This window comes from Magnolia sinica, chromosome 10 (genome assembly GCF_029962835.1).
Source record: "Magnolia sinica isolate HGM2019 chromosome 10, MsV1, whole genome shotgun sequence".
NCBI classification, from domain to species: domain Eukaryota; kingdom Viridiplantae; phylum Streptophyta; class Magnoliopsida; order Magnoliales; family Magnoliaceae; genus Magnolia; species Magnolia sinica.
This window is the reverse complement of record NC_080582.1, coordinates 68,986,466-69,003,632: the sequence shown is the minus strand read 5'-3', so window position 1 is coordinate 69,003,632 and position 17,167 is coordinate 68,986,466. Positions and strand designations below refer to the sequence as shown.

The following is a 17,167-nucleotide window of genomic DNA, read 5'->3' as shown; positions in this document are numbered from 1 at the left end:
ATTGTCTTGCATCAAAGTGGTATCAGCCCGAGCGGTCTCGTGTTTGAACCCCCCAACAACAAAGTTTTAGCTGAGTGCATTGTATACTACCTCTTTATATCACTCCCCACAATATATGATAATGAAAAATACATCAGCATATAAGTATTACTTGGTGTGGCTCATGTGAAGCGGAACCCATGTGACGTGGGGCCCATGAGGGGGGTTTAGCCGACGCGGTTTGAGCCGAGTGCATTGTATGCTACCTATTTATATCACTCCCCACAACATATGAAAATGAAAAATACATTAGCATACAAGTATTACATGGTGCAAGCAGAGTCAGAATCATGTTAAACATTGCAAAATTTGAAAATTGCAGATTGACGACATATGAAATTTCAACATACTAGATTTATTTATACTTGCATTGATTTAGTCATCAATGTTCCAATTTTGATTGGATGAAACATACTGCTATACAAGTAAATGCATATAAAAGGAGAAGTTGGCAATTCAGAATAAATTGTACTTATTAGGCCCAATTACCTTCTACAGCCATGATGGGCAACTTTCACATGGACAACTCTCTTTTTGAAATCAGAATACCATCACTGTCTGCATAGAGCCATTCTCCATCGTGAATCCATTCACCTCCTATGTGAACAGAAACATGTTTTTCACCTTTGCCTTTTTTGTTGGATTTCAATGGATGAGATGCCAAGGCTCTAACTCCAATATCACAGCCATTAATCTCATCAACGTCTCTAATGCACCCATTCACCAAAATACCAGCCCACCTCGTGTTTTGGGCTAACTGTCCTAAGTTCCCCCCTACTAGGGCGCACCTCATGCTTCCTCCACCATCTATGACTAGAACCCTTCCATCCCCTCTAGTCTCAAGAAGCTCTCTTACCAATACATTGTCCTCAAACACCTTAAGGGTGACAATAGGGCCAGAGAACACTCGGCATTGTCCATAGATATTGAAGATCGGTTGAAGAACTCGCAGCTCCCCACTGGCCAAAAGCGTGGTGTTCGCATCACAAAGTTCTGCAGTTGCTAAGGCAGCCATGTCCCTGTAGTTACCACCTAATGTAAATGAATAGTTAGATGCAATTAGCGTTCGAAGTATCGGTATTGCTACAAATTTCGTTGGATAGGGATACAGAAACAATATCGATATTGTCGATAATATCGCTAATAATCGAAAATGCAGGGAAACATAGGAAAAACGGTGGACTTTTCAGTGAAACTTCAGGAGATGTTAAAATGTACATATTTACTCATTTAAAAATAAAAAAATTACAGAAAGAATGCATATATAACAAGTTTCCATTTAATGGGACCTTAAAAGCATGTTCTGTTGTAAGAAATCAGTCCAACCATCCCCTTCGGCCTATTTAACCATCCAACCTTCTATCCAAGCATCCATTAATATTGCAAAATATCAATAACACATCATATTTCACCAAAAAATCATCAATAATTGGAAAGGAAATGAAAGATCATGGTCTCAATATCTCACCTGTTACGATATCGATAATATCAAGATATTATCAATGACAAATTAAACACTACATACAACCATGTGCCCATGAAAAAAATTGAATTTTTTTCTTAATAAACAAAATTTTGATGATATGAATACGTTGACGATGTTATTGAAATATCGTTGATACATTTATGATACAAGCATTACCGAGAATTTACGTAGTCAAAAATATTGGCGATACATTCGCGATATTAATGCATCGACCATACAAGTGACACCTAGAATTTACGTAGTTGAAAATAGTGACGATTAGATTAGTGATATTGACACGTTGGCGATACTTAGCGATACATTGTTAATACCTACAATTTCTGATACTACTAGCGTTATCGGTATCGCTACCAGTGTTATTGGTATCGCTGAGCTGAAGATAAAGATAATATCGTAGATATTTCGATAATATCAGAGATAATTTGAACATTGGATCATTCAATATATATCTAATCAAGGTCTTTGTTACCTATTTTGCCACAACTACATAAACCGATAATTCTAGTTTCCAAACAGGACAATAAAACTCATAAGCATAACATCAGATGATGATGAGTTATCAGATTATGTGCAGGCACATGAAAAAACTCACACAAACATATACACACAGTTGGCCAACCAAAGTAGTCTACAATTAGATATACAATCTTAGCATCTAAATTTTCAAATGACAGATGATGTGAGGTTTCTAGCCCACATTCCTTTATACACAACACATATGCCAACTTGGAAACATTGTGAGTAATCAGAGCGACGGAGTGGCGCATAAGGTAGTATTTACCATGATGGGGAAATGGTGCAAAAATCAGAGGGGTCTGTTCATCAGGCATGCCACTTTTGTATGTAAAAAATGTGGACTAGTGACAGTTTCTTTTTTAAAAATCATGTCTTTTTATTTATAGGGTGTCTCAAATGATGAGTTGAACAGCCTGATTTTAGTGCTAGGTTAACTTTCTAGTGAGATCCACCTTACCCACTGATCATATGTCCTACACATTAGCCAGGCTGGCACCTTTGCTGCATATAGGGAGTGTGAATGTGAGGCTAGCAAAACTCCAGTGTTAAAATCCAACAACTTTGAAATTTGAGTTGAATCTATAAAACAACAATTCATGATTCATATAGATGTTTAAAAAAAAAAAAACATGTGAGGCGACAATACTACAAATATAAGTGAATTACACATCCAGATGGAATCCCATTGAGACTATGGTTTGAGTCTTTTGACTTAACAAAGGTAGGAGCTACAGATAATGGATGCATATTACATGTCTATAGGTGAAGGGGCTGTTGGGTGCCACTTAAAAATGAGTTTATCTCAACCATTTAATTGATACTATATATTAGAGAGCAACTTTCTTTGTATGGGTTATAGATTTAACCAACAATTTTCATAAACCATGATCTCTTGATGTTAGCTAAGATGAGATGAAATTTGAAGTAGCACCCAAGCATTCCCTACACGACTTCAAAGTCGGCCTCGGGCATCCAGCAAACATCGAAAATGGCGAATGATTGTTATGGCAGACTGTTATGGTGCTTCTATACTGTGCCTATAATTCATTACAATCCAAAACACGGGATAGAGATCATGGGAGTAGTAGTTAAACTTTGACTTCGACTACAACAGAAAATGCCTAATAAGGTGCTTGGAATAAGCATATGAGATTTTCTTGTCTTTGATATAGTACTTTTAATGTGGGGGCATTTTCATACCCGGCTCAAGTGGGATTGCCCGTGGGATGCAAGGGCACACTCGGGGTGGGCTAATGCGGGGACGTTTTCACACTGGGCTTGAGTGGGGTAGCCCGTGAGATGTGGGGATACACTCGGGGTGAGTGACACATGTGATTTGGGGCCCATGGGGGAGGTCTCGTGTTCGAGACTCCTCACCGGGGGTGATTAATGCAGGGGCATTTCACACCAGCCTCGAGTGGGGTAACCCGTGGGTTGCGGGGACACACTCGGGGTGGGCGGCCCATGTGATTTGGGACCAACGAGCCCACGAGGGGGGTTCAGCTAAGGTCCTAACCCATGAGATGTGGGGCCTAGGCTATGAGATAAAGGGATTAATTCGCCGTACTCTAATAGTTCGAGCTTTTAGAGCAAGTGGTTAATTGTCCTGCATCATGGGCGGCCCGCGTGAGGCGGCCCGGCGCGTGGCTCGTGTGAAGCGGAACCCATGTGAAGTGAGGCCCATGAGGGGGGTTCGGGTGAGGTCCTAACCCATGTGATGTGGGGCCGAAGTTATGAGATAAAGGAATTGATTCGACATGCTCTATCAGTTTGAGCTTTTAGAGCAAGTGGTTAATTGTACCGCATCAAATTAGTATCAAAGAGGGATGTCGGAGTGATTAATATAGGGGCATGCTTGTGTGAGGTGGGTGGCTAGTGCGAAGCGGAACCCATGTGAAGTGGGGCCCACGAGGGGGTTTGGGCCCATGTACTAAAAATACCCAAATTTGAAGCGGAGCCCATGTGAAGTGGGGCCCACGAGGGGGGTTCGGGTGGGCCCATGTACTAAATACCCAGATTTGAATATCCTAGTGGTGAATCTTTGCTCTTTTTTCCTCACTGAACGTGGATCTTTGCTGTGTTTTTATTCTTAACTGACTGTTTGCTAGCCCACAGACCACAGTAGCGCTGCCAACAGGCGGTCCTGGGGTTGGTTCAAACTTGGATTTTGAACTAGTCAGGCCAAGCCCACGCCATTATACCCTAGCCACCAGTTGAAGGGTTAAGATCTTCAAGTATGGGAGATTTTCTCTGGATGGGCGAATCTTGATCGGGCTAATAATATCAAGAATGTCTACCACTGAAACAGGAGCCCCATGTATAAAAAATATGAAATTCAGAGAACTCTACAAATTCTTAGTGCAAGTGTTGTATATTAACCCTTAGATCCATCGTTAGAACAACAGTGCATGTGCCTTCATGGCCCAACTTTTACTTTGATCTAAAACTTTAGTGGGCCATGAAAAAAGAAAACACTTTCCTCACTTGTTTTGCATTTTTCTTTGCTACGGCCCACCAGAGTTTTAGATCAGAGTGAAAATTGGTACCTTCTGGTTTCATGGGATGCCACATCACATGGACCGTTCGAATTAAATGCCCATGACACGTGTGCAAGGGTGCAAGTGATGAAGCAGCCCAGTTCGCAAAGAACTCGTGCCAACTTTTTGGTGGGCCCATACATGAGGTGAGTCCGAAATCTGAACGGTCCAAGTGAGGAAGCAGCCCATGAAACCTCACGGGCCCAACTTTTACTTTGATCCAAAATTGTTGTGGGCCATGATAAAAGAAAATTGTTTAATCCCTTGATTTGCATTTATCTTTTCTATGTCCCACCAGAGTTTTAGATTAGGGTGAAAATTGGCCCCTTGGGCTTTCATGGGATTCCGCATCACATGGACCGTCCGGATTAGACTGTCATGACACTAGTGCAAAGGTGCGCAGGTGATCATCTCTCTCTCTCTCTCTCTCTCTCTCTCTCTCTCTCTCTCTCTATATATATATATATATATATATATATATATATATATATATATATATTTCACACACGCCAAATATTCAAGAAATGGAATCTTCCAATTAGGGGATTTTTGGTTCATGGGCCATGAGTGGTGGTACATATCAACAGACTGGATTACTGATCCATGGGCCCACCAGCACTGCACATGTCTTCTAAATAAGTGAGTTACATGTAAACCCTTTACAACTAATAAAACTTAAAAGGCATCCAAACAACCCCCCAAAAGCATACTATTTCAGCAACCATTTAAGTAACCAATTAACAAACAGAATCAGTCAATCACTATCTCAGATACATAAAGCAACATCTCCAAATGAGGCATACAACACAATTAAATGATGTTTTCAGATACTATGCAGGAAACCAACATGGCAGAATTGGAAAAATGATGCTTGATCTTGAAAAAAAATCCTCAGAAACCAAATACCCAAGAAAAGAGATTGAGAACATGAAATGCAACGATCAGATGAGACAGAGATCGAGAACATGAAATGCAACGATCAAATGTGTGAGAGAGAGAGAGAGAGAGAGAGAGAGAGAGATGTACTTGGAAATTGAAAAGAAGCTGAAAGAAGAGAGGAAGAATCAAACAACCCCACCTCTGAAAATAGAGTGAATTCGATTCCGTTGAATTTCTTTGGTTTTTCCAAAAATAGAAACACTATCTCATCCACTCTGCGTTGCTTGCTGCGCCATTTATTAACGCAACGTCAGTTGGAAAGCGTTTTTCCGAGAAGGGAGCGGATTAGGTGAAACCCCAGCCTCACCAAAGTCGGTGCGGCCCTTACTGTGGGGCTCACCTTGATGTATTTATTCTATATCTACTCCGTCTATCCATTTTTAAATATCATTTTATGGTATTATACCAAAATTTAATTAGATCCAATTATCCTGTGGACCATACCACAGGAATCAGTGGTGACTGAACACCCTACCATTAAAAAATTATTAGGGAAAAATTTAATATTTACGTAGTGTTTATTTGAAATCCAATCTGTTTATAAGGTCAACTAATCCTGTAAGAAGTGAAAAAAACAAATATCATCTTGATCCAAGACTTCTTACCTATTAATGATCAGTCACCACTGTTTTCCGCGGTATGGTCCACTTGATAATTGGATCTGATTAAATTTTGGAATAATATCTTAAAATAATCAGTAAAATATATGGACGGTGTGGATACATAATAAATATATCAACGTGGGCCCCACGGTAAGGGCCGCACCGTCTTGGGTGAGGCCGGGGTCTTACGAATCCGCTCCCTTCCGAGAAAGCACTGGCATCAAACAAACGCATTCAAAGAGATTGCGACAGCGCGAGTATAATTAGAATCATACTCGCGAAGGCAAGTGTTGTTGTGCCACCCATGTGAAATATCCTCACCGTCCATTTGATTTTAAACAATTTATTTATTTGATATATTATAATTTTATTAGTTATATGAGTTACAAATTTACTTCGAATTTTGACCATTAGTCGTGTTTCTTTGATCATCTACTTTATTCATTAATAAATGGACTGCTCTTATCTGATGAGAGGACTGTATATATATATATATATATATATCAGACGGGCATAAACTGTGTAGATGCATGAGGAGACGATTGGATATGGTAGAATTTTGCTCGTGAGTAGGATTTATTTCCTACTCGCACATGTGAATTTTGCCGGCGCGGACCTAGGAAAGATATCTTGCTCAGCCGGAACAAGCTAGTTTTTAGTTGGGGCCCACAATATCTGACTTGATGCAAAACCTGTCATGGATCTAGTCCGTTAATATGGTGGGAATAACATGTATCAAGTATGTGAGTGAAAGAAATACCATAAAAATATCCTGAAAATGAAAGTTAAGGGAAATGAAGGTGAGGATTCAAATGCAAAGAGAATGAGATCCTGGTTTGTTAGATGGAGGAAATTTTCTGATTCATTGCTCATCAGTAATTGATTCTACCAGATGAACGATCATGATCACTAAAATGTGGGCCCCAAATATATAAAACACTTGCCCGAGCATAAGGGCAGGGTACTCGGTTGGCTCATCATATTCACATGGGGAACGTCTTAGTCAAGAAAGCTGACCGGAAAGAAGCTGGTTAGGTGTGTGACCCCGGCAAAACGTTAGTAAGTGTTTCCCTGACCGTGGGGCCCACCTTGATTAATGTATTATATATACAAGCTATATCAATTTCTCCATGTCCTTCTAACATGGAACCAGATCCAAATTTGAGGTGGACCACACCACCGCAGGAAATAGTTGCAATTGAACGCCTAACATTAAAAGCTTCCTTAGGCCCGCTGTAATATTTATTTAAAATCAAATCTATTGATAAGTTTACACGGATATGGATGAAGGGAAAACACGTGTAATAGCTTAATGTATAACTTTTGTGGTGAAGAAGTTTTTAGTGGTCCACGTTCAATCATAACTATTTCCTGTAGGGTGGTCCACTTGAGATTTAGATCCGCTTCATTTTTTGACTAGCCTTAAAATAAGCTGGAAAAATGGATTGACAACATGGATACAAACATTCATTAAGGCGGGTCATGAGTACTGGATTAAATGATATTTAATTGAGAATTAATACACTATCATACAATGATTATATGTATGGAAATACCATGGTATTTTTGGTTATCCAATCTAATATTTGGAATTATATTCTCCAAGGGGGGAATCAATCTATTAGCTAAGGAGTTGTTTGATTTTCTAATTACAACTATAATTGGTAATAATTATTTACTTTTATAATTTTGGCGAAATTGAAGAGGAAAACATTAAAACTGTGGAGCTCACCGTGATGTATGTTTCTTATCCACCAAATATTGAATTTGCCTGGCCTAAGCCCAGGCCATTATACCCTAGCTACCAGTTATGGGGTTGGGATACTCATGTATGTGGGAGATTCTCTAGATGTGCGAATCTTGGTGGGACCAATAATATCAATAGTTTCTAGCACTGAAACATGAGCCCCATGTGTATAAAATATGATCTCTCTGGCTAGCATTGTATACTAACCATTGGATCCATCGTTAGCACGGCATTGCATGTGCACCAACTGCTTTTTAGATAGTTTAAGTCATTCGTCTCTTATTTTTATTGGGAATGCAATGAAGTATGAAACATATATACCGAAAGGACAACAATGTAGATAACTATGATTCAAAAACATCCTCAACACAATTCAACAACATCATGCATTTTTACGAAGTGCTAAGCAAGAAATTTCTCAAATCCATCTAATGCTTGCTAATGTAACAAAAGTACTTCTGCTCCAAATCTTTGTGTATGCAGATAATCATGTGTTGCCGAATGTCTTAAATATGTTTGTAATAGGGTATGTCGATGTCATTGACAGACTGCTCAATTCCATCCAAAAAATCTAAAAAAATCCTAGTTGATTGTTGGACAGTTTTGGAATTTGTTACTCGATGGCATCGAATGATCTTCAATGTCATCGACTGGTCTTCGATGTCTCTTGATGCCATTGAAGGACCCATTGAAGGCGCGCACAGTTTTGCGTGTGTGATTTGTTTCTTATTTCGGTTGGATAGTATATATACCGGGTGTAATCAGGATTATGACAAGGATTAGAGGGGAATATGACTTTCTAAGTTGTTCTAAAGGGTTTAAGGGTATTGCTAGGGATTCAAAGGAGATTCGAGGGTTGTTTGAATCGGTAAGATCATCTATATCTAGTAATATTGCTTTCACAGTGGATTACTTGTCACTTTGTGGCGTGGTTTTTTCCAGCAAGAGTAAAATTCGGATTGCATTCTTGTTGAGTTTGTTTATCCAATTGGGATTACTTTACTTGATTCTGCTCAATGTGCTTTCGCGAGTACCAACAAGTGGTATCTGAGTGAACGTTGGAAAACATATCGAATTTGAAAGTAAGGTATCAATGGCATCTAATATGAAGTTCAATATAAAGAAGTATTCTGGAAAAACAATTTTGAACTATGGAAAGTTAAGATGAATGCCATCATAATTCAACAAGGATTGAAAGATGTACTCCTTGGAAAGCAACCAGAAACCATGAAAGAAGAATAATGGAACAAGTTAGATAATAAAGCTAATATCTCAATCCAGTTGTGTCTAACAAATGGAGTCCTTTATAATGTTATAAGAGAGAAAACTGCAGTAGATACATAAGCGAAATTAGAGAACATCTATGCAAAAAAGTCTCTTGAAAATTACTTGTATATGAAGCTACAGTTGTTCAATATGAAGATGACAGAAGGGGTTTATGTTGAGGCCCATATCAGTAACTTCACTAGGCTCATTTATAAATTGTTGGATATAGATGGGATGATGAAAGATGAAAATCAAACTTGTATTATATTGAATTCTCTTCTAGAATTATATGAGTCATTTAAAGACTCTTTGTCCATAAATAGGGCGATCATTAGCATTGAGACTGTTAAATCAATACTTTAGTCGAAAGTGATAAGGAATAAAAGCAGTAACATGGGTGCTTCTATAGATGCACTTATTACGAGGGGGATGAATTCTGAGCGGAATAGTAGATCTTTGCGATCAGTATCCAAATCCAAGGGTAAGGGTAGAGGCAATCTGAAGTGCTAGAATTGTGGTATGATAAGGCATATGAAGAAGGATTTTCAGAATCTTAAGTTGAGGAAGGAAAAATCAAAGTGTTTTTCTAGAGAGGCCAATACTGGGGAATCTAGTGAGGAGGCGAGTGCGATGGTGGCTAGGTGTTTATGGGCAATGACAATGCCTGTAACGTGGTTGGTGTTGGATCGGTGCGCATCAATATGTTTGATGGCATAGAGCGTATCTTGATACATGTAAGACATATTCCTAAGTTGAAGAAGAGCCTGATATTTTTAGATGCACTTAAGGCACTTGGGTGCAAATTTACCGGCTTTGATTGTGTCTTTAAAGTTTTAAAGGGGGCACTCATAGTCATGGAAGTATAGATGAATGGTAACCTTTATAGGTTGATTGGAAGCACTTCATCGGGTATAGTTGTAGTAGCTAGTGGATTCCACGTCTATACCTATGTGGTATGTGTGCCTAAGCCACATGAGCGAGTGGGGCATGAAGGTACTTTATGACCTTTGTTTGATTCAATTTTTAAAAGTATTGATTTTTGTATATGCAGGTATTGTATATATGGTAAATAGTCAAGGTTGTTTTTTAAGTTTGTGAAACATATATGTAAGGAGGTTCTGGATTATGTGCATTTTGATGTATGGGGGCCATCGCCCGAAGTTTCTAGTGGAGGATCATCATGGTTTTGTTATATTCATTAACAAGTACTTTATAAAAGTGTGAGTTTATTTTATGAAAAGTAAATCTAAAGTTTTCATCAATTTCAAACAGTGGAAGATAATGATGGAAAAACAATCAGGCAAAAAGGTGAAAACGTTAAAGATAGATAAGGGTGTGGAGTTTACTTATGGGGAATTCAATCAATTTTGTAAGGATGAAAGGATCTGAGGTACAACACAGTGCGCCACACACCAGAGTAGAATAGTGTTACTGAGCAGATGAATCAGACTCTCTTAGAGAGGGCCAGATGCATGAAGAGTAATGATAGATTGGGCAAGTAAATGTGGACTAAAGCCGTTAATACAGTTTGTTACTTAGTAAATCAGTTCTCTTCTACAATTATAGATTGTAAAATTTCAAAGGAAGTGTAGAGTGGTCAGCAGGTTGATTACTCAAGACTGTGTATTTGGTTGTAATGCTTACTCTCACGTACCATCAGTTGAGAGAGATAAGCTGGACTAAAGGGCTAAAAAGTACATCTTTGTCGGCTATAATAGAAAATCATCCTCAGTCGTGAGGTCAAATTCAACGAAGGATCCTTGTTCCATAAGAATGAACACAAGGGGGATGAAAAGTCAGCTGTGTATGTTCGGATAGACAGCGATGGGACACATGCTAATTAGAGATGTACATGAGTCGAACCGAGTCAAGCTTGGCACAGCTCGACTTAACTTAGCCACTAGCTAACTGTAGCTCAAACTCAGCTCGGCTCGGTAAACAGCTCAAGCCAGTTCGAGTCGAGTTTAAGCATGTGTGGCATTTTCTCAAACACATGAAGTGGACCTTCAATCTCTCACGGTTTACAAAACAACAACAACAATTTATAAATCAAACACTCGGTACGCTACATCAATCAAGATCTAATGGTAGTTTTATCAAGTAGTGTTTATTTTTTTTGTAGTGATTTGTTTCATATCCATAAATTCCTCACCAGCGGCCGATCTTAAGGAGAATGTATCCACTTGAAACAATACTTTGTTGAGTCATTTCATTAAACACTTGGTGAGCAACATTAATATTAAAATAACCAAGTCACCGAACTAGTTCGATTCGAGCTCGGCCAAGCTTGAACTCAGCTCGAAATTGTTTCCAGCTCCAAAAATAAGCTCGATTTGGCTCGAACTCAGTTTCGAAATGAGTTGAATTGAGCTTTTTTGAGTCCAGTCGTGCAAGTTAACGGAGTTAACTTGGTTTGTGTACAGCTCTAATGCTTATACTAAGACGCATATAGAGGTATAAGAGTAGGGTTTATCAACCACATGTGAGAAGTACTCCGTTAAGGGATCGTAGGTTACTGACGAGATATAGTGATGACTTGAATATTGTTTTTACCCTCATTACAGATGACAGGGATCTGTCTACTTTTTAGGAGGCTTTTGATGATGTAGATGCTAAAAAGTGAAAAACGGTGATGCATGACGAGATGGACTCCCAGTACAAGAATGAGATGTGTGAGCTGGTAGAGCTTTCCGTTGACCGTAAAGCAATCGAGTGTAAGTGGATCTTCAAGAAGAAACATAATAAGTAGAAGACAAGGCTGACAGTGAATGGATATGCTTAGAGAGAATGTATTAACTTCACTAAGATATTCACACCCGCAGTGAAGTAAGTATCTATTAGATTCATATTGGCATTGGTTGCCCAATACAATATCAAGTTGGAACAAATGGATGTGAAAACTGCTTTCTTACATGAGGATTAGAAGAGCATATTTACATGAAGCAATTAGAAAGTTTCAAAATACAAGGGGCAGAGAACAATGGTTGCAGGTTCAAGAGGTCATTGTACTGCCTGAAACAGTCGCCTAGCTAGTAGTACAAGAAATTTGATTTTTTTCATGGTGAGTAAGAGGTTTACCAAGAGTGAGTATAATTATTGTGTCTATTACAAGACACTGAGTGATGTGAAGTTCATAATCTTGGTATTATATGTTGTTGACATGTTTATCGTCAATCATATCATATCTAAGATCAACATACTAAAGACTCAGCTATTGGGGACATTCGAGATGAAAGATCTGGGGGCTAGAAAGAGGGCTCTCAACATTAACATACACAGAGACAAGAAGATGATCAAACTGTAGTTATCTTAAGCAGAATATCTTGAAAAGGTATTGGTGAAGTATGGGATGGATAAGGCAAAGCCAGTAAGAGTTCCTCATGTGGTTCATTTTAGGCTTTTTCTGAATAGTGTCTTGAAATAGATGAAGAAAAGCATGTTATGTCACGCGTGCCTTATTTGAGTGCGGTTGATGGATTAATATATACTATGGTCTGTACGAGAATAGATATTTCACATGCAGTGAGTATTGTTAGCAAATATATGTCTAACCCCATCAAGCAATACTGAGAGACACTGAAATAGTTATTTCGATATGTTCGAAGCATGTAGGACTACAGCTTGACATTTGAAAAACCAGGTGATGAGTTACTAGGATATGTGAATTCAGATTACGAGGGCAGTATAGATAATAAAAGCTCGAATTTCGGTTACTCGTTTGTGTTAACGAGTGGAACGATTAGTTAAATGTCGAAGCTTTAGTCTGTGATGGATCTTTCCACAACCAAAGCTAAGTATATGGTAGTGATGGAAGCATACAAGGAAGTGATTTGGTTAAGGGGAATGATAAATCAGTTAGGCTTCAGCAGGAGGTCGTGCTAGTTAATTGTGACAGTGAAAACATGATTAATTTAACGAAGAACTCTGTTTATTACTCACGTACTCAACATATTGATGTGAGTCACCATTTTATCGATCTGACATATGCTTGAGGAAGGAGGCGTGACTCTTGAGAAGATATACACAAGCGTGAATTCGGTTGACATGCTTACGAAGGTGGTTCCCACAGAGAAGTTCAAATTACATGCAACTTTTATGTGTTGACGAAGGCTTAATGTGGATGGAGTGTGCATGACAAGCGATGATAAAGTTATGATGGAATGCAGTTAGAGATGGTGATGACAAATGAGCAATAAAGACTGAAGATTGAAGACATGGTGGAGATTGTTGTCGAATCTCTTAAGTTTGTCTATAATAGGGTTTGTTGATGCCATTGATAAACTGCTCGATCTCATTAAGAAATTTCAAAAAAATCCTAATTGATTAGTGAAGAGTTTTAGAGGTTGCTACTCGATGGCATCAAAAGATCTTCAATGTAATCAACTGGTCTTCGATGTTTGTCAATGCCATCGAAGGACCCATTGAAGGCGCGTGCAGTTTGTGTAAATGCGTGATTTGTTTCCTATTCTGATTGGGTAGTATATATACCTGGTGTTAGAGGTGGGCATCGAGTCGAGTCAGATCGGATTGGGCCCAACTCGACTTGGTCCGAAGTTTTCAATGCCTGACCCGAACTCGATCCGATCCGGGATTGAGTCCGGGTCCTCTGACTCGATCCAATCCGTTGTACTGCTGGCCTGACACGAACCGAGTTTAACTCAGTCAGGGAAATCGAGTCGGATTGGGTTAGGTACGGTTCAGATAAAATCTTCTTGACCTTAAAAGAGTTTCAATGGTAGATGTTCAATCCCCATTGCTTTTTGCGGTGTGGTCTACTTGATCTTTAGATCTATCTTATTTTTCAGCTCAAGCCTTAAGACGAGCCCGTCGAGTGGATGGATAGTTTAGATATAACACATACCTCATGATGAGACCCACAGAACTTACTGATAGCAACACGCCAAACCAGCTGGGCTAGTGCGTGGTACACCTGCCAATCCAGAGTTTTTTCTTGGGACTGCAGCCATGCATTAGGATGCTATGTGGGCTCACAATGATATTTGTAAGAAATTCACACCGTCCATCAGCTATGAGAGCTCATTTTAGGACATGATACCAAAAAATAGGTGGATCCAAAGCTCAAGTGTGCCGAACGAGAGGAAAAACTGAGGAAGGTGGTCATTAAATCTACACTGTTTCCTCTTGTAAGGGCCACTTAAGTTTTGGATATACTTCATTTTTGGCCACATGTCCTAAAATGAGCTCCCAAAATGGATGGGCGGTGTGGATTTATCACAAAAATCATGGTGGGACCCACCTAGCATCCCACACAGGAACTTTATGTGAAAGGCTTTGGTGTTAGGGAGCTTAGTGCTCGAGGCACCTAGAGCCGCCTGCGGGTGAGAAGACGGATTGACTACTCCCCATGCCACCAGTCAATGGATAGTAAGTCGGTGCTCTGTAAAAAAAAAAGTCGGTGCTCTGTGGACCCCACCATGATGTATTTATTTCATCCATGCCGTCCATCTATTTTTCTAGATCATTTTATGGTATTAAAAAAAAAAGAGGTATATCACAATCTCAAGTGGACAACATTACAGGAAACAGTATTGAATAAACATCATGCGGATCAAATCAGATCGGATTGGTCCAGATTGACCATTGATTCAAACTCGATTCGATTTACAGTCGGATCTGACTGGGCCAACTTGATCCGACCCGATCTTGGCCTTCAGTTTGGGTTGAAAGGGGTTGGATCGGGTTGGATCCACCGGATCGGGTCAGAAATGCCCAGCTCTACCTGGTGTAATTAGGATTATGGCAAGGATTAGAGGGGATTAAGGTTTTCTAAGTTATTCTAAATGGTTCACGGGTATAGCTAGGGATTCAAAGGAGATTCGAGGGTTGTTCGAATTGGTAAGATCATCTATATAGCTCTTGTAATATTTCTTTCATAGCTCATTATCTGTTGCTTTTCGCCATGATTTTTCCCCCCAAAAGTTTTTCCACATAAAATTTGGATTGCATTCTTGTTCGGTTTATTTGTGCGATTGAGATTAGTTTGTTTGATTTTGATACGTATGCTTCTGTGAGTCCCAACATCATGAACATAGATCACCTATTAAACATAAAGGTAATGCCAAGCACAGGAGTTTGGACAATACACCTAAGTTTTCATCTTGTACAAGTGAGCCATGATTACATAGATCACCTATTAAATGTAGAGATAATGCCAAGGCCATACAGGAGTTTGGACAATACACCTAAGTTTTCAACTTGTACAAGTGGGGCTATGATTCAATGATCAAAATTTTTTGCATCATAGGCCGTGCTGTGGCCCGAATTATAAAACTCCAAGATGGGAAAATCCTAGCCCTTGTTGCCCATTAAATAAACAGTTAAAATGGAAATTACAACAACAGTCCATGTTCAACAAAAAAAGGCCGAAATTCAAGGGATGGAATCTTCCAATTAGGGAATTTTTTGGTTCATAGGCCACTCATGGTGGCACACATCAACAGACCATGGGCCCAACATCACTACACAGATTTTCTAAATAAGTGAATTACATGTAAACCCTACACAACTGATAAAACTTAAAAAGCATCCCAAACCCCTAAAAGCATACTATTTCAGCTACTATTCAAGTAGCCAATTAACAAACAACATCACCCAATCATCACTCAAATGTAAAGCAACACATCCAAAAGAGGCACAAAACCCAATTAGATGATATTTTCAGACACTACGCAAGAAACCAACAAGATATAAGTCATGTAAACCCTTTACAACTAATAAAACTTAAAAGGCATCCAAACAACCCCTGAAAGCATACTATTTCAGCTACCATTTAAGTAGCCATTTAACAAACAGAATCAGTCCATCATCATCTCAAATGCATATACCAACATCTCCAAAAGAGGCACAGAACACAATTAGATTATGTTTTCAGATACTATGCAAGAAATCAACATGGCAGAATTGGAAAAAAAAATCTTGATCTTGAATAAATCCTCAGAAATCAAATACCCAAGAAGAGAAATTGAGAACATGAAATGCGATAATCAGATGAGAGAGAGAGAGATAGATATATACTTGGAAATTGAAAAGAAGCTGAAAAAAGAGAGAAAGGATCGAGCAATCCCGCCTCCGAAAATAGAGAGAGTTCGATTGAGTGGAATTTTGTTGGTTTCAGTTCTAAAATAGAGGCATTATCTCATCCTCTCTCCATTGGTTCCTGCGCCAAATGATAACCCATGGAAACTGCGAAGCGTTTTCCGAGAAGGAAGCGGATTGCGTACTGCCTCGGCTGGGACGTTAATCCGTCCAGGCAGGGCTCTTAGGGGTCCACCGTGATTTATGGATTTTATCCACTCCGTCCACCCTTTTTTTTTTTTTTTTAAAATATCATTTTAGGTTACTATACAAAAAATGAGATAGATCCAAGGCTCAACTGGACCATACACTGAGGATTGAACTCTCACCATTAAAAACTTCTTGGAAGCCACAGAAGTTTTAGATCAAGCTGATATTTATTTTTACCTTCATCCAGGTCTATATGACCTTATTAACAGGTTTGATGGAAAATAAAAATCACGATGGCTCCTAGAAAGTTTTCAACGGTGGGTGGAATTATCACCACTTCTTCCTTTGGTGTGGTCCAATTAAGATTCTGATTTAATATATTTTTTGTATACTAGTCTAAAATGATCTGAAAAAAATGGATAGAAGGCGTGGATAGAAATAATGCATTATTTTGGGCCTCACAAGGCCACTGACTGAACGGAGTCCAGTCAGGCGAGGGCAGGACGCAATCTGCTTCCTTCCGAGAAATTCTTGTTCCAAACAATAACATTCAAAGCACGTGCAATAGCGCGAGTATAATTATAATTCTACTCGCGAAGGAAAGCGTTGTTATGCCACCCATGTGAAATATCTGTGCCGTTCATATGATTTTTAATGATTTCTTATATTATATCTTTGAATTATATCAGTTATACGAGGTACAGGTTTTCTTCGAATTTTGACGATTAGTCGCGTTTTTTTGCTCATCTGCTTTCTTTGTAAATGGACTAGGCTTATCTGATGAACGAAC

General features: G+C 39.0%; 1 protein-coding gene across 6 annotated transcripts; it reads right to left on the bottom strand.

Annotated features, from left to right (window-relative positions):
• Nucleotides 1-373: 373 nt before the first annotated feature.
• On the bottom strand, nucleotides 374-16,333 carry LOC131216924 (putative 4-hydroxy-4-methyl-2-oxoglutarate aldolase 3). 6 transcript variants are annotated; one of them, XM_058211542.1, is made up of 2 exons: nucleotides 16,168-16,333; nucleotides 374-1,071 (listed from the first exon to the last, which is right to left on the bottom strand). In XM_058211542.1, exon 2 carries the CDS (start codon nucleotides 1,052-1,054, stop codon nucleotides 554-556), a length of 501 nt encoding a protein of 166 aa, XP_058067525.1. In that variant the 5' UTR covers nucleotides 1,055-1,071; nucleotides 16,168-16,333; the 3' UTR covers nucleotides 374-553. The 6 variants fall into 6 exon arrangements, with proteins under 6 accessions (XP_058067525.1, XP_058067529.1, XP_058067530.1 ...); XM_058211546.1 differs by having other exon boundaries at nucleotides 374-1,058; XM_058211547.1 differs by lacking the exon at nucleotides 16,168-16,333 and adding an exon at nucleotides 5,657-5,801 and having other exon boundaries at nucleotides 374-1,058.
• Nucleotides 16,334-17,167: the final 834 nt, after the last annotated feature.

Coding starts and splice junctions, on each gene's coding strand:
- LOC131216924 (XM_058211542.1), bottom strand. CDS start 1,054: ATGGCTGCCTTAGCAACTGCAGAACTTTGTGATGCGAACACCACGCTT.